The sequence below is a fragment of the Tenrec ecaudatus genome, chromosome 5, assembly GCF_050624435.1.
Source record: "Tenrec ecaudatus isolate mTenEca1 chromosome 5, mTenEca1.hap1, whole genome shotgun sequence".
Lineage (NCBI taxonomy): Eukaryota > Metazoa > Chordata > Mammalia > Afrosoricida > Tenrecidae > Tenrec > Tenrec ecaudatus.
The window spans coordinates 3,662,335-3,683,520 of NC_134534.1; the positions used below are offsets into that span (position 1 = coordinate 3,662,335).

Sequence of the window (21,186 nt, forward strand, 5' to 3'; positions counted from 1 at the left end):
TGGGTGACGAGGGTGCCATGGGGCTAAGTGGTGTTCCACGCCGTATGGTCCATCATCTCTGGGTTTCCACCAATGTCTCTCAGTCTAGTAAGCCTGGGGTTTGTATTTTTTAATGATTCTGAGTTTTGTTCCACTTTTCTCCCCCTCCCACTCAATCCAGGACCTTCTCATGTGACCCCCCTTTCGGAGTGGTCAGTCCTGGAAGCTGGGCACCATCTGGTCCTTCTGGCCTCAGGACCCTGGGACTGACGTTCATGTTGTCTTGGCATCTGTTGTACAAGTGGTCTCTGCGCATCTTCAGGTGTCATCATTTTCCTTCCCTCCAGGCGGTGAGACCAACAGTGGCCTCTTAGCTGGTCACCCCCAAGCTTTCCAGAGTCCAGTGGCTTCTCCCCGAAGTCGGATGTAGCACATTGTCTTGGTGAACTGCATCATGCCAGTGGACCTTGGTGCCTCCTGAGACTAAACTTTCTGAAACCCGAGCTTAGTACATTCTGAAATTCTGTGGGAAACTGGAAGACTTCCATAGCTTCCCAAGAGCTTTCTGTTTGGTTTGGTTTGGTTTTCCCAAGGGAAGAAGCAGCAATGTCCTGTGCCTTTTTACCATCACAGGTGATGGCGGTATTGTGTGGCGTCTGTGCTCCATTGCCGTTACATGACCCGGAAGGTTTGCTCTCTGGATTCTTCTGGATCTCCTAAGGGTGGCCTGGGGGTCCCCTTCCCATCACGCTGCAGCACACCTCTCCTGTGGGGTGGGCACCTGCTGCCTCAGGAGTCTCCCTTCTGTTTCCATGTAGCTATCTGTCCTAGTGGGTTCCCTGCTTGGTTCTCCCCCTGAATCTCACCTTTCCTTTACACAGAATCTTCCCTGTTTCACAAGGGAGTGGTGCCTCCCTAGGAAAGCTTCCCTGAGTCCCCAGGCGGGGCGGGGCGTTGCATCTGTGCCCTGGGTCTCAGCTCTCACCCATCCTCCGTGTGGATGGCGCTGGTACCCACTGCTGACTCTGGGGTTAGCAGCAGGGGCGCTTACCCATGCTGGTGGGCAGCACAGTGGTTAAGCCCCAGCTGTTCCATGGGAGCTCCAGCAAAGATGGCCACTGTGGTCTGGAGCCATTCCTCCAGTTCCACGTGTAACAACTCCCAGAGCGACAGTGCTCCTTGCTGCCCGCCAGGACCCATCCCCACGATGGAGGCTACATGGGAGCTCAGTGCTGCAGCCACTCAGCTCATCCAACTCTCTCCCGTTTGTCACCGCCCCTCGACTTTACCAAGCATGGTGTCCTTCTCCAGGGACCGGTCCCTCCGGATTCCGTGCCCCAATGTTTGAGATGAAGCCTCTCACCAGCCTCAACTTCCAGGGCAGCGTCTGGCTGTGCTTCTTCCAGCACACACACCCCTGGTCTTCCCATAGATGGAGTCGATTTGATCTGTGCGGAGCCCATCCTCCAAGACTCCAGCCTGGGAAATCCTATGGGGCACGTCTACTCGGTCCTTCCGGCTCTCTGTGCATTGGGTTTCTGAAGGGGAGGTGGCTCAGTGGGAGACTCCTGACCTCCGCACAGGAGAGCTGGGTTTGATCCCCTGCCAGTACACCCATGCCCAGCCACCACCCACCATCCCTGGAGGCTTGTGGCTGTTTGGTGTTGACCTTCCAGGCCGAGACACACATCACCCACAGCCCAGCCTGTGATGGGCCCTGGTGTTGGAGCCGGACAGAGCAACCCAGAATTCTGCTGGGTGGGGGCCCGTGCTGGCAGGGCTGACCACGGCGTCTGCACAGAGCGAGTGTCCCCTGGGCCCCATTCCCTTACCAACCTGTTTTCTTCTCTTCTCAGATGTGCTCTGTCCCAGCATCCGGATAGACGGCGAGCGCTTTAAGCACACCAATGGAGGAGCCAAGGAGATCACAGGTGAGGGAGAGGGGTCACAGGTCAGGAGAGGGGTCACGGGTCATGGAGAGGGGGTGACATATGAGGGAGAGAGGGTCAGGAATAGAGGGTCACAGTTAAAGTCATATGTGAAGGAGAGGGGTCACAAGTCAGGGAAGGGAGTCACAGGTCATGAAGAGAAGATGTCTGATGAGGGATAGGAGGTCACAGGTCAGGGAGAGGGGATTATGGGTGAGATAAAGGGGCTTATGGATAAGTGAGAGAGGGTTACAGGTCAGGGAGAGGAGATGACAAGTGAGAGGGGGTCATGGGTCAGGAATAGAGGGTCACTGTTGAGGGAGCCGGGGTCACATATCAGGGAGAGGAGATGGCAAATGAGGAAAAAGAGGTCACAGGTCAGGGAAGGTGTCATAGGTCATGAATAGGTCAACATTTATCATAGGTCAACAGTTGAAGGAACAAGGCTCACAAGTCAGGGAAAGGGGGTCTACAGATCAGAGAGAGGAATCGCGGGTCAGAGAGCGGGGAATCCCTGGTCATGGAGAGGGGTTATGAGTAGGGTGGGGGTTCACAGGTCAGGGAGAGGGAGACACAGGCCAAGGAGAACCAGACCCTACACTGCTTGCTGGGCCACTCTGTTTGCGGGCCCTTATGGGATTTGGGGCTTCTCCTGGGCCCTGTCCTCACCCCCATCTCTCGCAGGCCCATGGGCGCACACATGAGCAGGCCAGTGGGGATGGCGTGGGAGCAGCCGGGGTGGGGGGTGTCTGCGAGTGGTGTCTGCCAGCCGAACAAGTTTTACAAGTCAGAATCGAGTCGATGGCTCCTGACAGCAGCAACCCCAACATGAACAGCAGCAACCCCACATGAACAGACCTCCAGGCCTTCCTTCCCAGAGCTGCGGGTGGGCAGGTTCAAACAGCCAGCCTTTGGCTCAGCAGGTTGACCTGCTCTTGGTTCCCCTGCCACCCCTGGTGACCATGGAGTTGATTTTGACTCCTCGAGACCCTCTAGAGCTGAGAAGAACTGCCCCTGTGGGTTTCTGAGGCTGCCAGTGTCCACATTAGCCAAAAATTACATCTTTCTCTCGTGGAGCGGCTGGTGGGCGGATTGCACTGCAGCTGCTGCTGAGCACATCCGAATGAACGGATTAGGAGCGGAGTCGGGGGTTGACCAGAGCAGCAGAGATGAGCATGCAGGATCGTGCTGTGGGTGGAAGGGAGAGGAACAGCGAGTGAGGGGACGAGGTCATGCATGGCTGGCAGGAGGACAAAGCCCACACGCGCCCATCAGCCATGGTAGCTGATGGGAGGGGGCGAGTCTGTGGGCTCCACAATCTGAGATGAGGGCACCGGCTCAGCCCACCAACAAGGATGCTGGGAAGCCCTCTCAGCTCTGGACCAGGTTCTCCTCACTAGCACCCCAGAGCTCCGGTGACCCTGCACCAACCCATGTTTCTGTGCAAGTCACCATAGCAGCAGCTTAAGTCCAGGGACCAGCCACTCAAACAGGCCTGGGTCTGCGTGTGCTGGATGGGCTTTCCTGAATGGTCAGCGGCTGCACTACCTGGGGGCACAGCAGACACAAGGAGCTGCCCAGAGCAGCCTCCAGACAAGGATCCCTGGGAGTTGATGGGACAGCATCCTGGGTCTGCTGCCCCTCAGGTAAGAGCTTCCTGAGTCAGGGCTCCTCATTTCTCTGAAGTTAAAGCCATAGTCACCCACACTTCTGTCAGTATTGGCTGCCCTGCACTCCAATTGCTAGAAGCCCCAGCGAAGACATACTTGATCGCTCTTCTCTTGCTCCTCCGAGTTCCTGAGCCACCACTATTGTTGGGGCCGCTGAGTTCCTTCCACCTCGCTGCAACCTGGTGCACAACGGCATGGAACTCCGCCCAGTGCGGGCCCATTCTCACCAGGGTTCTGATATTCGAGCCCATTGTGGCAGCCTCTGTGTCAGCCCCCCTCTTCGAGGGCCTTCCTCTTCATCACTGTCCCTTTATTTTTCCAAGCATGATGTCCTTCTCCAGGGACTGTTCTTGCCTGACAACGTGTCCAAAGCACGTGAGACATCGTCTCGTTAGTCTTGCCTCGAAGGAGCATTCTGTCTGGTTGTGGTTCTTCCACAACAGATGTGTTGGCTTTTCTGGCCAGTCTGTGGTACTCTCCGTCTTCTTTCTCAGCAACATGATTTAAACACACCTGTTCTTCTTTGGGCTCCCTTACGCAGTGTTCCACGGGCCTGAGAGGTGACTGAAAATACCACGGCGTGGGCCAGGCGCACTTTAGTCCTCAAAGGGACAAACGTCCTTGTTTTCAACACTTTCCAGAGGCCTTGGGCAGCCGATTTCCCCAGATATGACGTGTCGTTGGAGCTCCTGACAGCTGCTTGCATGAGCAATGGCTTGGAGCTGTCACGATGAGGTCCTTGGCAACCTCAGCCTTTTCTCCAGTTCTCATGGTGTTATTTAGCTATTGGTCCGGTTGTGAGGATTTGACCTTCTTGACATTGAGTTGTCATCCATACCAAAGGTTACAATCCTTGATCTTCCTCAGCAAGGACTTCAAGTCTTCCCCACTTTCAGCAAGCAAGGTGGTGCTTCCTGCAGATCACATAGCCTTCCTGCAGGCCTGATGTGACCTTCATCATAGACTCCAGCATCTCTATTGAGTTTCCCATTTTAATGTGCTCTTCCCAGGGCCCATCCTGTCCAGCAGATTATGACTCATAATGACTGTGACAGGGCTTGCCTGGGCAGTCATCTTCCCAGGAGCAGGTCAACAGTTACTGCAGGATGGCTTCAAGCCACCAGCCTATCTGTTAGCAGCTGGGCGCTTAACCCCTACACCGCCAGAGGTGAACCCTTCATGACTACTGCTGAGTTCCTGCCTTCCCACCCACCATGCCTCAGGCTGGAAGCACCACAAAAACATCATCCTTCTTTAAGATTAAGATAGTAATACTACATTTAATCATGTTTGGGTGAAAGTTTTCCCAGGCAGCTCAGTCCCATCGGGTGATGTCTCCACTCACGTTGAGTGTGTTAATCACAGCACCCACAGCAGTTCCCAAAGAGCCCCTGTACTCGGGCTGGGTTCTGCCTGTCTGGGTCCAGTGCTTACCTGTCCCTTGTCACCGTTGCTCCAGGGTCACTGTTGACTTGCGGGACCCCACAGGTGGTCTTCAGCAGAGCACCCATATAATGGGCATGGCCTTTATTTTGTGTCTTTCTTGACTTTTATCTAAAGGGAACCCTGGGGGACAACGTGGTTCCATGTGGAAGGAGCACCCCTGGGCCATAGTCTCAGGCTGTCCTCCAGTTAATGGAAACGGTCTCCCTGTGCAAGCACCCAGCCTCTGAGGTCTCTCCCTAGAGGACAGGGTAGAAGTGCCCCGTGGTTTCCGAGACTAACTCTTTCTGGGAGTTGATAGATGGGGACAATGGATTGGGTCTGGTCCCTTCTCTTGTAGAGCTCACTGACCACCTGGGGAGGAGGCAGGTGGGCTGGGAACATCTGGACAGACCGTTAGGTCTGGGGGTCACTAGCTCTCCTGGGAGGGGTGCGGTCAGCAAGGCCCAATCCATGCACACTGGGAGCCGGAGGTGGAAAGCACACAGTGGGGCAGGTGTCACCAGAGAGCCCCTGCTGCTGGCCTCTCTTGAGGCTGACCAGTGGTATCGGTGGCTGTGAGTTCCTGGGTCTAAAGCCTGTGATGTTGGCCTGGTCCCTTCCTCTCCGGTGTCCTCTGTCCCTTTTCACGGCTGCTGGCCAGCCCTCCTGTATCCCAGCCTGTTCCTCACTGCTGCCTCTCACTGCCCCTCTCTGCCGCCCAGCTTACTGCTTGTTGGTCCCAGTTTCTGTTTCTATTCAGATGCCAGGGTGGCCAGGAAGTGTAGCTTACGTCTGCTTTCATCTAAAGTTTAAAAGAAGGAAAAAAAAATCTACCTTAAAATCGCTGAGGGGAACCTAGCTGACAACAGTCTGGCGGGAGCAGCCCAGGCTGTACACCCTAGAGACAGAGCCCGGCCCCCCCAGGCACTGCCTACTGCTGGACCTGAGCCTACATATGGTATGACCTCACGCTGCTCCCCACTGAGCCTCAGGAGACCTTGCTGTGTGCTCACCAGAGCCCCACCCTTATGCCAACCCCAGGCAGCCCTGAGAGGGGGCACTGGACAAATTCAGGGATATAACATCCGGTGTCATGCCGCTGTGAGGAGGGGGGTGCCAAGACAACATGGGGGTGGCGGTGGGGATGGATAAATGTCATAATTTACACAAATAAAGGCACTCTGTTGGTGCTGTGGGTGAGGCACTGGGATACTAACTGCAAGGTCAGTGGTTCAAATCCACCAGCTGCTCCCCAGGAGAAAGATGAGGCTGTCTGCTTCTGCAGGGTTGGCAGCCTTGGGAACATTCGGGAGCAGCCTCCTCTCTGCTGCAGGGTCACTGTGGGCAGAATCAGCTTGGCGGCTGGTTTAGCTTGGTGAGAAGCCCATGAAGTTCTTATTTACAGAGGAAGCATCCACAGAAGCCTGGAGCTCTGCTCAGGGAGCAGAGGAGGGCTGTGGTGGTTAGGGCTGGTGGCTCCCAGTCCTGTCCTCTCCAAATGCAGAGCTCAGTGTGTCTGTGTGGGGTGTACTGGCTGCCTCTGGGCGAGCTGGGTGGTCATCATGGAGCCCAAGCAAGTCCAAGTCTGCGGAGCTCCCTGGACTGTTGGCAGCCAAAGCAGAGACCGCTGGCATCTCCCCAGCTGGACGTCCCAGGCCCTTGAGCCACCCCTGGGATGCTGAGGAGAGGCTGACCCAGCCTCAGCCCACTCAGCCCCCACTCCCTAGGGACCTGGTTTCAGGTCAGGGGCCTTGCTGTGAATCCCACCATGGGTTTTCCTCCAGGCCCGCTCGGTGGTTTGTGGGAGTCCTGTCTGCCTTCCTGACTGGCCCCTCCTCTTTGTGAAAGCCCCTGTTTGTGGGGGACCCAGTTGTGCTGGGGCAGCGGGCCTGCTGTGCCATCAGGTGGACTGCAGCATGTGGGATCCCATGGGTGACAGGTAGGACCGTGCTCCCAGTTTTCAACTTCATCTGCAGTCGGCCGGCCTCTCTTTCACACGGCCACCGGGAGGTGGGTATGGACCCACTAAACTTTTAGCTAGAGCTCACCATCAAGCCATCGTGAACTGCAAATCTGAGCATCTGAGCTGGATTAGACTTCCTTGCCCCCCACTCTCACTCCTGTCAGTGTACTGGTAGCTCTGCAGGCGGGGAGAGGGCTTCAAAGCAAAATGGGCACAGGTCAGTGGACGTGCCCTCTGGAGAATAGCCTGCTTCTCTCCCATCCTCTCGGCTCTTTCCAACATCATGAAGCCCTGGGCGTGCCCAGCTCCGAGACAAAGCCAAACACGCATCCATGGAGTCCCTGCCGCCTCAGCGACTCTACAGGACAGGGTAGAACTGCCCCTGTGGACTTCCGAGACCGTAGAGCTGTACTGAACTCACCACCATCATGCCACTTCTGACTCACAGCCACCCTGCAGGCAGGGAGAACTGCCTCCCTGGGTTCCTGAGACTGCAGCTCTTCATGGGAGTAGAAGGCCTCGTCTTTCTCCCCTGAGCAGCTGGTGACTTCAAACTGCTGACCTTGTGGTGAGCAGCCCAATGCATACCCTTTAGAAAACCCTTAGGAATTGGGAACATGAACATGAGGCTGCAGGAAGAAAGCCCTAAGTGCCGGGGCCCACCCAGGGGAGCAGGGGCGTCTGGTGGCCTGAGAACCCCCACTAGGACTCCCGGCATCAGCCCCAAAGCCATGACACCTCTGCCTATGCCTTCTTCCCCACCGGTGCGTCTGGCCACTCAGGCCTCTGTGGGGAGCCCAGGGGCGGAGCTTTCCTGTGTCTGCAATGGAAGCTGCTGGGCCCCCAGGACATAGCTGAGCTCCTCTGTACAGCAGGTGTATTTCCCTGTGTCTCTGCCTCAGACTCACACCCACCTCTTGTCCCTGGACAGGTTTTGATCTGATGGATCAGTTCGGTGTGAAGGAACTCCTGGGGCGGAGAGAACACGGTGCTCACAGCTCCTACGTCCGCATGGGGTCCTACCCCATGGTGCAGAGGACTGAGTGAGTGCACACTCTCTGGACCCGCCCTGGGCGCTGTGGGCTGGGCAGTCTAGTGGAAGCCAGGAAAGCCCTTTGGTGTGGCAGGGCAGCCGCACCATGAGCCCAGGGCTGAATACCTGCAGCTCCCTGAGTGTAGCTGTCTGTTGGCTGATCTTTCTTTAAAGTCACCACCCATTGATCCTGCCAAGCTCCAGTCCATGCAAATGCAGATACCTAGTAACTGGAGCTAGCCAAGAGAAGACCCCTGGGGCTGGGCCCAGGGGAGATGTAGCCAGGAGGGCTAGGAGCCAGGAGGGTCTCCTGGGCTCTGTGTGACCCTGGGGAATGGGTGTGTCAGGAGGGGGGATGGGAGGGGAGGGGGTCACAGTGATGGTGTCCGGGGGGGCCTTGTCTCACCCCAGCAGAGGATGGTGGAATAGTACTCGGGGAGTGAGCAGGGGCAGCCGAGGGCTACAGTGGTGATCTCCAGGGGGCTTATGAAGGCCCTGCCTAAAAAATCCTGGTGAAGGACAGGACCCAAAGAGGTATTTAGAAATATGTGGGGGCTTCAGGCAGCGTGTGGGACACGGGATGAAAAGATTATGGATTTTCCCTGGAGCCCTGGGAGGCCCTGGGGTTGGGCTTGCCAACTTGTCCCCTGGGTGAGCAGCCTCCCTTCACGGGCCCCTGCATCCTGCTGAACCTGGGCTGCCTTCACTTCTCCTCCCAGGGACGTGTTCCCCCAGGGTTTGCCGGATGAGTACGCCTTTGTCACCACCTTCCGTTTCCGGAAAACATCTCGGAAAGAAGACTGGTACATCTGGCAAGTCATCGACCAGTATGGCATCCCCCAGGTGAGCTGGGATTTGAACTCATTCAGTCAAGCTCCCAAGACTTGTTCTGCTCATGAACTGTTCCGTAGCATCCCATGCCAACTAAGATGCGTGGATAATTCCAGGTGTGGCTGCCTGTGGCCTGCTTTCCTAAGTGTAGGAGGCTGTGGAGAGTTGAGAGTCCCCCTGAGCCCAGCTTCTTTCTGCTCCTCTTGGTCCCCATCCACCCCCGCCTCCAGTAGCAGGAGTCTTGTATCTGCACTTTCTCAGGGTCTGGTATGATGGGACTGGACACCTGCCTTGACATTCTTGTGGGGTGAGCTGGCACTACCTCCTCTGTCTGGGTTCTCTCTTCCACAGAGCTTCCAACGCTATGTGCCCCCCCATCCCCACCCGCCCCATCCATGTCTGCCTGTGCCTTCCTGCTGGAATTCCATGGAGTCGTGCGGAGGTGGACTGTGCCTCCCAGACTTCAGCCTCCTTCTGGGAGGGCGGCTGGCCTTTCCATTTCCTCAAGCAGGCCCTGGCTGGACGCTCCTCACCGGCCGTTCCAAAGACCACCCTCGCACCCTGGGGGGAATATTGGATCCGCATAAGAAAAGGAGATGCTGAGCTTGGAAATGGCATTTATGAGCCGAGTGATGTAGCCGACATCGCCATTCCCGTTCCTTGCGTGGGCACTGCTGCAGTAGCTCAGATCCGTGATCCCATTCCATCTTTCCAACCTCTGCCTGAAGCTGGCCTCCTGGGAGGATGTGGGTGTGTTAGTCTGGGTAGACTAGAGAAACAAATGTAGGGAGATTTATAGGTGTATAAGAGAGAACCTTCTATCAAAGAGCAATTGTATATTAAGAAAACATCCCAGCCCAGTCCATATCAAGTCCATAAATCCAATAGTACCCCATATGTCGATACCAGTCCATAAACTTCTTCAGACTCATGTAGTCATGCAATGACACTGAGTGCAGGAAGATCACAGGCCAGTGGATGAGAAGTCTTATGGATCCAGTGGCGGTGGGAGCATCTCAGCGTCTTGCAGGGAGAGTGTGTCTGGTCTCCAGTGAGCTATTTATCTCCATTGTGCCTCCAAATGAGGTCATCAAGTTGCGACCCAATTGACGGGCTAGACTCCACCCCTTCTCAAGTTGACAGGAGATGATGTATGGTAACTGCCACAGTGGGCAGTCACTCATTCCCAACCTGATGAAGGGGCAGGATGATGGTCAATGTGAGTGGCGAGGTGCGGTGGAGGGAGGATATAAATGTGGAGGACAGTGATGACACTTCAGGGGTATGGACGCCCCCACACCTTCTACCTGTACCTACCTTGTCAGGCATCACCCTCATACGCATCACCACGTGTGAGTGCCCAGTGAGAGCACCTCAGCGTGCCATTGTGCAGAGGGCTGCTGTGTGCTCGAACAGGCTCCGTGGTTTCTGATAGACACACCTGGGCTCTGACCCCTTCAGGAATGAGCTTCCCTGTTACGTTTTGGGGCCCTATCAGTGTTGTTGTTCAGCGTCATGGAATTGAGTCCCCTACATAACAGAACGAAACACTGCCCACTCCCTCCCCATCTTCACAATTGTTGTTAGGCTGTGTCCTATCAGCGTCGGGTGAGTTTTAAGCCAAACACCTTTGAGATACAAAGAGAGCAGTGGATTGTTATAGGGCAGCAAGCAGAGGTGGGAGAGGACAGACGTTACACGGTGTGACGATCACCGGGGAACCTTCTCCCAGAGCCTGGAGACAGAGAGCCAGCGCCCTGCATGTGGACTGCCAGCCCCCAGAATGTGAAGAAGCAAATGCATGTCTGTGGGCCAGAGCCCCCTCCTGAGTCTGTCTATTATAGCCACAGAGCTAGCTGAGACATCAGCTAAGGGCGGTCCTGGGATCGACCAACCAGTGTCACTCAGCCCACTCGCCGGGTCCCACGTTGACTTTGGGCTGTGGAAATGACCACCTCTTCATTTTACAAATGAACAAGGGATGCAGAGAGGTTTAATGACCTTCTCAAGGTCACATGCTCCTGCAGGAAGTGTCACTGGTCTGGGTCCAGGCAAGCAAAGACACCTTGCCTCCCTCCCCAGACTCCCCCACCCACTTCTTAAAGTCAACAAAGCACTACTACCAGCCAGGCCTCGGAGGACACATCTTCCCAGCAGCCCCTGGGCTGGTGGGTGACCAGACAAAGGGCGCCTCAGTCTAGCCACACGGCCACATGAGCTCGCCCAGCAGAGGGGTGAGTTTGTGTCCCTGGATCTCATGGGGGAGGGTGGCATTACAGGTGCATTCGATGGCTTGCCAGGTAGGTGTTATAAGCATCATTGTACCCAAGAGTAAATTAAGGCTCAGAGTTGGGAGGGAATTGGCTGAACAAGGGTCTGTCTGGTTCTAAAAGTTGCCCCCCTCCGCCAACACACACACCTCTGACCTCCCCACCCCCCATCAAGCTCAGCGGTCTCTGGTCTCCCCTCCGTCCCCAGGTCTCCATTCGGCTGGATGGCGAGAACCGGGCGGTGGAGTACAACGCCGTGGGCATCATGAAGGACGCCGTCAGGGTGGTCTTCCGAGGGCCCCGGGTCGATGACCTCTTTGACCGCAACTGGCATAAGCTGGCCCTGAGCATCCAGGGCCACAACGTGTCCCTGTTCATGGACTGCGCCCTGGTGCAGACGCTGCCCATTGAGGACAGGGAGAACATCGACATCCAGGGGAAGACCGTGATCGGCAAGCGCCTGTATGACAGCGTGCCCATAGACGTGAGTGGCCTGGGCCATGGCCACCAGGCCTACAATGCTGCTCTGTGCCGGCCCTCCCGCAGGCTGTGTCAGTATGTGGGGAGTTGGGGCACCAGGAAGGGACGGGGCTGACTCCCCTATTTCTTTAACCTCTAGTTCTGAGTGGTGGGCCCAGCCCCCTCTCAGTCTCCACATGACCCCAGGGCACCTTGGAACCACACTGCCTGTGCTCTGTGAATTCCCTGGGCCATGCACGTGGTTAGTGAGCTCCCAGAGAAGCATGGTTCAGATCTGCCTGACATGCCCTACGAGAAAGGCCAGGTGGTCTCTTTGCCCCACCTCACCCCCCAGATCAGTCATGGAAAACCCTGCAGAGCCCCTCACCACAGGCAAGGTCACTGCGTGTCAGATCCCAGTGATGTCAGCTGCCTTGTTCCAAGTTGTCATGGTCTCTGAGGGGCACGCCCTTAGGCCACGCCGCAGGGCCCGGAGGTCATGTAGCCTGGCTGGTCTCATGTAGCTGGGATAGGAGGGGTCAGAGCCGTGAGGCCCACTCAAAGTTCCAGAGACTTCCTTGCTTGGCTGGGCAGCTGCTCACTGGGGCTGGGTCCTGTCCTGACCCCTATGTTTGGCCATCCAAGGGGGGGGGTCCCTTTCTACTCCTTTGCCCACGAATGTTGATTCAGTGGCTGCTGGGTACCAAAGGCCTTGCAATCCCAGAGGAAGAGGAGGCCGAATACAGAGAGGGTAGGGTGGGGGTCTCAGGCAGCTGAGAAAGGTCACTCCTGGATCCTCACTTCACTTATACGCACCTCCGTCCAGTCCTCAGACCAGCTGAGCTCAATCCCTTTTCCTATGCCCCTCCTTCTCCATTACTGTCCCTGCAGCCCTGCCAAGAGGGCCAGCTAGGCTGGGTGTGTGTCTGCTAATGAGCAACACAGGATGGGCTCTTTGGAATGGGCCTTGTTCAAAGGCCTGAGTCTACATGCTGCAACTTTCCCCTGTGTCTGAACTGCTGTCTCTGCAGGAAGGGACACAGACTGAGGAAAGTCAGTGGGCTGAGAGGGAAGGCATGCAGGCTCAGCTCAGGAAGCCGGGAGACTGGTCCCACACAGTTGGCCAGCTGCCTTACCTGTTTGCTTGAGGGACTCCTGGGCTGGACAGGTACCAGGGACGGGTGTGTAGGTGGACAAAGGCTGGGGACTCTGAGGTCCGTGTCCCAGGAAAGCACCTGGCTTCATCCCCTGATCTAATGCCTTTCTGTGCACCCTGTACTCATCCATCCATCCATCCGTCTATCCATCCATCCATCCATCCACTCATCCACTATTCACCATTGACATCTCCACCCACAATCTATCCATCCACCTACCCACCATCAATCCATCCATCCACCATCCATCCATCCATTCAGTTTTCCAGCTACCTACTATCAATCCATCCACCCCCATCATCCATCCATCAATCCACTTTACCACCCACAATCTATCTGCCCAACCATCCATTCATCCATCCATCCATCCATCCATCCATCCATCCATCCATCCATCCACCTACCTACCCACCCACCATCTATCCACCCACCATCCATCTAACCACTATCCACCCATCCAGTCATTCCACCATTCAAGTTCTTGGCAAAGGAAATGATGAATCATCGGCTTTTCCCCACCAATGTTGCCAAGCTTCCTCACAACATTAGATCTCAAACCCCCCTGCCATGGAGTCAGTCGGGGCCAACCCACTGTGGCCCTTCAGGACGGGGCAGACCTGCCCTGTAAACGTGACTGCTTCTCCTTCCAGGAGGAGGAAAGCTCCCCTTTCTCCGGCAGGGCAGCTGTAACACATGATATCACCAGGGCTCCCCAGAATTAGAGGGGACTTCAATGAGGGGGGCAGTGGCCTTCAAGGTGAACAGAAACACCCCTTAAAACTATCACTGCACCAGGTGTCAAGGGCAGTTTTTGTCCAGCGATAAAGCTGGGGGTGGGGTGGGGTAGGCCAGGAAGGGCTGGGAAAGTGGATGGAGGGACATTTGAAACAAGAAGGACATGGGAGGATGGAGGTGACGTGGTGGGAGCTGTAGTCCACGTCATATATCCACATGGGCATGAGTGGTCGAATGGAAAGAGAGTTTGCTGAGCACACTCCCACCAGATCCACCAAAAATGCTCACAGCGAGCGAATGGAAGAAGCACCATGGGGGAAGAAGGAGTCAGGAAGGCAGCGTCTGAATGTCATGGACTTAGGACCACAGTTGCTGCCCTGGGAATTGTGACCCTTGCCCCCATCCTCTTCGCTTATAGAAATGGGTGCAAGTGGATGATGTGTAAACCCCAAAGGCCAAGCTCACCACCGCTGAGTCACTTTGCCCCGCAGGACCAAGTAGGACTCCCCCCCCCCCAAGGGCTTTTTAGGCTGTAAATCTCAGAAGCAAACAACCTCATCATTGTCCCAAAGAAGGTCTGGTGGGCATTGAACTGCTGACCTGTCTGTTAACAGCACAGTGCTTAATCTTGTGCAGCACCACGGTTCTATAGATGCTGCTTCTCTCTCCACACCTTGCCTGAGAATCAATCTCGACTCAGCGTCCACCCAGGGCAAAGTCGACCTGCTGCTTAGGTTTCCAGGGCTGGTAGCTGTAGGGGAGCAGACAGCCTCATCTTTCTCTCTCAGAACAGTGGGTGAATCAAACGGGTGACCTTGGTCTTTGCACATATCCACTGTATTGCAAGGATTCCGGGCTGAAGATTGGACACCTCAGACTTGGGCAGTGAGGATCAGGGAAGACAGTGACCAGGATGAATCCAAGAAGGATGTGGCCAGACCCTAGCAGGGCTTGTCTGAGAGCAGAGGGTAGGGGCTTTGACACCCAGACTCCCTAAAATCCACCCCATGTCCCCCCCCCTGCAGTTTGACCTTCAATGGGCTGTGATTTACTGTGACTCGAGGCACGCCGAGCTGGAGACCTGCTGTGATATCCCTTCTGGTCCGGTAAGCGTGGCCCATCCATGGGGTGGGGGGCGTAACGTCGGGGAGGGCATCACGGGGTGTTGTCAGGGCTTAGGAAGGTGGGTCCCGCATGGGGGACTCGCACCTGAGACTAAGCAGAGCCAGTGAACGTCACCAGGGGCCTGCTTCCTGGCCACATGGGGGCAGGCAGGCCAGTGAGGCCAGCTCAAGGAGGAGCCAAAGAGGCCCAGGGCTGCATCTCAGTCAGGGGCTAGTCAGTCACTAAGGAGGAGGTGGCCCTCGGTCAGCATGTACAGTTTGACCCCTGGTGGTCCTCTCCTTGTAGGCATCTGCTTCTTGTCCTCACCACGTACCCCTGGGCAGTCTGTCCAGTCCCTAGCCGGGCTTTTCCTGGAAGTGCGGGAAGAATATTCAGGCTTGCTACCTGGAACTGGAGGGTAGAGTCCATGTGGGGTACCCTTGGTGGCTGTTAGGAGCTATGGCTCTTAGGGCAGCCCTCTGCTGGATGGACAGCAGCTGCTGGGCTTCGGCCAGTTCTGACCTTCTGCATGTTCCTTCCAGTGCCGGGTGACTATCATGACAGAACCTCCGCCCACGCCCCAGCTCCCTCCCACCGCTGGCAGTGAGCAGATCGGATACTTGAAGACCATCAACTGCTCCTGCCCAGCGGGAGAAAAGGTATTTTCAGAGGTCTACCCTGATCGCCCAGCCTGGAGCCCCAGAGCTGAGCTGAGCTGAGCTGAGCTGAGCAGAGCCGGTCAGCAGGACCACATAACACTTCCTGGTTCTGCAGTAAAGATGGGAATCTCCCATCATCCTCCCATGGCGGGATGACATCAGCCTATGGATGACCTTCAAGTCAAAGTCAGTCTGGCTTCTGAGGTCCCATCCCAGGATCCCCGACCTGAGCAGGGAAGGGATGGTCAGTCGGCCTGCATACATCTAGTCCCACAGTGATGGTTGGATTCTCCTATTACGCACTTGGCTTCCCAGGCCCAAATGGCCGTGGGATCTGGATGGCTTTCACTTCAGAGCTTAGTTCTTGCTCCTGAGGACCCAGCCCAGAGCCTCTGAGCTGAGCAGAGCAGGGCTGGTGCCGCAGTGAAAGCGAGATTTTCCCATCACGTGCCTGGCCTCCCAAGGCAGGATGGCACCAGGCTTTGCAGGACTTTCACATAGGCGCACCCTTCTTGCTCCTTGGGGTTCAAGTTGGTTGGTAGATTGGTGCCCACATGAGGAGAGGCAGCCTCGGCTCTGACTTTTATCCACATTCCCCTGAAGTTCAAAATGTACCCCCACCAGGCTCTGCTGGCTCCTCCTGGTATTGTCTGCACCCCGGGGCAGCTGCATCAGCCCAGATGTGGTCTGAGAATGAGACTCAGCATGGGGCAGGCAGGGAAGGGGCCGACATACCGCTCCTCCACATTTCACTCAATTAGCCGCACGCTCTCATCTGACCGCCGCTGAAAGAGGTTGGTACGTTTCGTCATTTAAACAGGTGGCTTATTTCCGTACCCTCTGTCAGCTTAGATGAAATTTCTCATTGTGTGCTTGGGGCTCGTGGTGAGAAGAAAGCAAATGTCCCCCCACAATTTGAGCAGAAGGAACATAAACACATTTGCAAGGAGAGGAGGAGCGTATCGGGGCTGGGAAAAGCCCCGGAGAAGTTCCACAGGACTGATCGCCATGTCTGGGTTGGACTGTGTCCCCCTCAGGCCTCCCCTCAATATATATATTGAAGTTCTCATGCCCTATATCTGCGACTGTGACCTTATTTGGAAAGGGGATGTTGGTTTGGTAAGAGGGTCTTTGAAGAGGTTGCTAGTTAAGGCCACCTGAAGCTGTACTGAATGTGGGGCCATGTGACACCGACGGCTGGTGTCAGGTGCCATCGACTTGATCCTAGGCTCAGCAGAACGAAACACTGCCCACTCTGCCACCGTCCCCACAATTGTTCCCATGGCGGAGCCCGTTGTTGAGACCACCGTGTCCGCCCGTCTCATCGAGGGGCTTCCTCGGTCTCTGTCCCTTCACTTTGCCCAGCATGCTGCCCTTCTTCTGGGACTGTCCTCTCCTTACAGCGAGCCAAAGTACACGGGACGAAGTCTCCCCAAACATGCCTCCAGCAGGCTCTCTGGTTGTGCTGCTTCAAGACAGATTTTCCTGTCCTCTGGGTACTTGCCCGTGGTTCTTCCAGCGTCACTGCCAGCTCTGCCATTTGGACCTGTCCACACCCTCCTGGTCTTCCTGATTCAGTGTCTGACTTTCACATACCTGTGAGATGGTTGAAAATGCCATGGCTTGGGCCAGGTGCACCTTAGTCCTCAAAGGAACCCCCTTCCCCCTGCTTCTCAACAGTCTAAAGAGGTTTTATGCAGCAGAGGGACCCAATTCCAGGCGTCTTTCATTTCATCTCTTGACTGCTGCTTCCATGAGCATCGAAGGTGGATCCAAGGTAGACACAGTCCTCAACAACTTCAACCTTTCCCTGTGTGTCTTGATATTACCTATGGGTCCGGTGGTGAGGACGTTGGTTTTCCTTACATTGAGTTGTCATCCATACTGAGGGCTGCTGTCCCCAATCGTTATCAGCAAGTGTTTCTGGCCCTCCTCATTTTCAGCAAGCAAAGTCCTGTTATCTGTATCTCAGGTTGTTAATCAGCCATCCTCAGTCCTGAGGCTGCAATCTTCCTCCTATATGACTGTTGTCCTTCCAAAAAGAAGAGAGAGGACGACACAGAGAGACACAGAGAGGGGAGACAGCTATGTGAGGATGCAGGTGGAGGTCTGCATCATCTATGAGCCAAGGAAGGCCAAGGTTGCCAACAAGCGCTAGAAGTGGGAAGAGGCATGGAAGGCCTTTCCTTCAGAGCCTTCAGGGTGAGCTTGATCCTGCAGACACCTGGACCTCTAACGCTAGTCTCCTCTGGAAAGGTGAGCAGCTGTACCTGCCGTCTGAGGCCCTGGGTGTGTGGTACTCTGCACAGGCAGCGCCGGGATGCTCAGAGAGCCCCAAACCCTTTCATCTCCAGCATCAGGCCACATTCATCCTCCCAGCCACGTGTCCCGACTCCACACCAGCATGTACAAGGGGGCCAGTGACTCCGTGCTCGGGACCAGGGACACTCTGGCAAGAACATGACAGGTGGACGAATTCCAGCCACCTCACCCCCACCACCCCTACTGAACATACTGATCCGAGATTCTTCAGAAGATTTCTGATCCAAAGGCCAGTGGGGGAGTACAGTACAGAATGTCAAATTCTCAGGGAATCCAGATTTTCTGGAGCCATGAAGTCTCAATGAAGCCGAGATCATCTTTTCAACCTTGAGCCATAAGGCAAAATCTTCATAAAGCTGAACAATAGTCTGGAGGGGCTTCTTAAAAATCTGAGGACCATCCATCATTCAGTTCTATTCAGCACACTTGTGCCTATGTTGCCATCAATATGTCCCAAACCTTTTCTTTCTACTCGAGTCCTTGGTATCAGCTCTTCTTTTTTTCCCCTCCCTGCCCCCCTCCCATCCTCGTGAATCCTTGATCGATGATATATTATTGTTGTTATTTTGTGTCCTACACTGTCCGTTGTCTCCCTTCACCCACATTTCTGCTATTCGTGCCCCTGGGGGGTGGGCTATATATCCAGCCTGTGATGAGTTCCCCCCTCCCGCATGATATCGCTGCTCCCACTATTGCTCTGGAGGATTCTATGTGCCCCATAGTCCATGTGTGGAGCGCTCTCATGTCATGTCTGCGCCTTGAGCACCGTGTTCTTTGAAGATCTCTCTGTGAGGCTCAAAGGGACAAGGTCCACTTGAAAGATCAGATGGGAAATGGAGGTGCAGTGAGTCCCTGCTAATGGAACAGCCCAGCAAAGGAGAACGAGGATGGCTGCCCAGCTAGAATGAGGCCGTCTGTGTACTGGAGCAGAGACGTGGAAGCGGTGGGACTGGTGCGTGGTGTGCTCTGTCTTTCAAAACAGGAGCACGGAGTAGTAAAATAAGAATTTCCGCAGCAGCCCCATGTTCTGGCAGCGAGCGTGACCTGGCAAGCTGCCCCCCAGACCCTCCTCCTCCTTCCTCTGCTCTGGCACCATGGGGTCAATCAGGGTCTCCATCTCTGGGTCTGCCTGCTGGCTGGACCATTCATGGGCAGCCTGGTGCTGTGCTGCATGCCTGGGGGTGATCTGCCTCAGAGAGGGCGGGAGCCCTGGAGGGAGCCAGGCTGGGCTGTGGCTCCTCCCCACCCTTCCTGCAGGCTCAGGGCCAGCTTTGGCCCCTCCAGGGATTCAGCTCTCCAATACCAGGGCCAGCCCCAAAGCAGCTGTCTAAACCCAAGTCCCCTTGAGTCCTCGCTTTGAGTTAAGAAGCCCAAATGAGAAGGGAAATGGCATTGCCAGCTGAGATCATTAGCCATGGTGCACCAACCAGCTGCATCCAGTTTCAGACTTTCCCTCTCAGCCAAGGCTGTGCCCTGGATATATCCTGCAGGGGCCCCTGTGGTCGCAGGCAGAGAGCCCCAGGAGGGGAGTCTGGGGTCAGGTGGCCTCCACCCACTTAGTCCCATTGATTTTCCAGCTCCGACTCACACCCCAGCCCCCTTTCCGGTCTCCACTGCCCACCTTGGCATACCTTTTGGACACCTGTCCCTACTTCCTGGCCTGCAGGGCCCAGAACCATGTCCTCGCTCATGCCCTCTCCAGCCTCAGCCCGCCCCCTCCCCATCCCCCGAGAGCGGATGTGGTCCTGTTCTCTTGAGCCCTGGAGTTTGCACAGGTGGAATGCAGACCTCATCCCCGTGACCTGCTCTGTCTGCTCTTCATTCAAGACACCTCCAAGAAGACATCCCCTCCCTCACCATCACTGTCCACCTCACCCCCTTCCACCCCTCCCTCTGCTTCCCCACTCGCTTCTCTTCCATTATTCACAATCCATCCCTTCAGTAATGAATTATCCAGCACCTGCAATTTTCTCTCTCATTTTTAAGCACCTGCAATTTCCAAGAAAATGTGAACTTTTCCTTGCACCAAGCCCCATACTTCCATCTATCTTATCATGATCACATCACAGTGAAAGTGTCTACTATCTTCCCCCCCCCCCATAAAATCCTGAGCTTCCAGATGGCAAAGATTGAATATTTACATTTCTGAATTTCTATTGACTTGATGACAGTGTGAATATATAGCCTGATACAGAGGGTTTTTTTTAAAAAATAATGGTAGATTTAATGGATAATTGGATCAGTGCACAAAGAGCTGGATGGATGGATGGATGGATGGATGGATGGATGGATGGATGGATGGATGGAAGGATGGATGGATTGATGAATGGTTGGTTGGATGAGTGTATGAATGGTTGTACAGATTGGTGGGTGGGTGGATACATGCACGAGTGGGTGGAGGAATGCATGGCTGGGTGGATAGATGCATGCATGTGTGGATGCGTGGTTTGATGGGGGGGTAGGTGTGTTTATGGGTAGATGAATGGGCCTAGTGTACCAGTCCCCAGCCCCACACTGCGTGACACCACCCAATATTGCCTCCCTTTATTCAGTGAATCATTCTTCATTTCTGAGAGTTAACGTGAAGCTACCACTATGCGCAAAGCACTGCTCTGCACAGTGGGGCTTTGAGGCAAGCAGCACACATATTCTGGCCCTTGCAAAGCCCTCAAGCTGCTCTCTGGGTAGGAAATTCAGGGGCTCGGGGGCCTGGCTTAGGGGCTAAGAGTATGCCATCGGGCCTCCTCCAGAAATTTCCAAGCTTAGGTGGGTGGAGAAGACAGCTCTACCATCTTCTCCTCTCCCCAAGAAGACCACATGGAAGTGCTTGACCAGCAGCCTCATGGTGCATGATTTGCCAGCACTTGCTCCAGCTTCGCGTCTTTAGGAGATGCAGCACAGGGGCCTGGGAAGCTGTAGAATCACCTTCAGGAGGCTGGGCTCTGGTCACAGGGAGAAGACTCTGCTTCCAGTGATTTGGATCTTCAACTCAGTTTCCAAATATCTCAATTGCTCAACTTGATCAGTGATGCTCCTGTGTCCACGTCTCCACCCTCAGCATCACGTGGACTGTGGATGACTGTGACCAAAGCTGCTGAAGGACATTCTGTGAGGTCACGAGCAGAGCGGTGTATTTAACTTCATGTGTATGGCTGGAGGGCATTGGTGATTGACTTGAAAAAGGATAGCCCTAAAGCTGCTCGGTGTACACCTGTAAACGTTGTCAGGCGCCACTGAGTCAGTTCTGACTCATAGCGTCTTATGCATAACTGAAGGAAAGAGTGCCAGGTCCTGAGCCCATTGATGGACAGCCACAAACAGTGTCACCTGTAGCTTCTTTTCAGGTGATGGGTGCCCACAGATGAGTGAGACAGTGTCATCTTTCTCTTAATCCATGTGGCAATATTTGCACAGATAAAACATAGGAATCTTGATGCTTCTGCTCTTAGTTTGGCAATATCTCCCTGTGCCCTCCACTTGTGGACCACATTAAAAACAGACAAACAAGCAAACAAACAATAACCAATAGCAAGACCTTGTACACAGTCAACAGCACATGGTTTAACACTGAACAAATGTTACATTAAAAAATAGTCGATAAGCACAGGTTACTGATGAAGGTCAAGAACTGTAGGCTTAATCGTGGATTGC

At 55.0% G+C, this 21,186-nt stretch overlaps 1 protein-coding gene across 1 annotated transcript in view; it reads left to right on the forward strand.

Annotated features, from left to right (window-relative positions):
• COL22A1 (collagen type XXII alpha 1 chain) overlaps positions 1 to 21,186 on the forward strand; it is a 200,348-nt gene that overhangs the window by 13,719 nt on the left and 165,443 nt on the right. The window contains exons 3-8 of the mRNA XM_075550530.1: positions 1,836 to 1,910; positions 7,897 to 8,008; positions 8,718 to 8,841; positions 11,308 to 11,583; positions 14,476 to 14,556; positions 15,097 to 15,213. Of these exons, the coding sequence (XP_075406645.1) occupies positions 1,836 to 1,910; positions 7,897 to 8,008; positions 8,718 to 8,841; positions 11,308 to 11,583; positions 14,476 to 14,556; positions 15,097 to 15,213 (785 nt within the window). The remainder of the gene's footprint in view (positions 1 to 1,835; positions 1,911 to 7,896; positions 8,009 to 8,717; positions 8,842 to 11,307; positions 11,584 to 14,475; positions 14,557 to 15,096; positions 15,214 to 21,186) is intronic.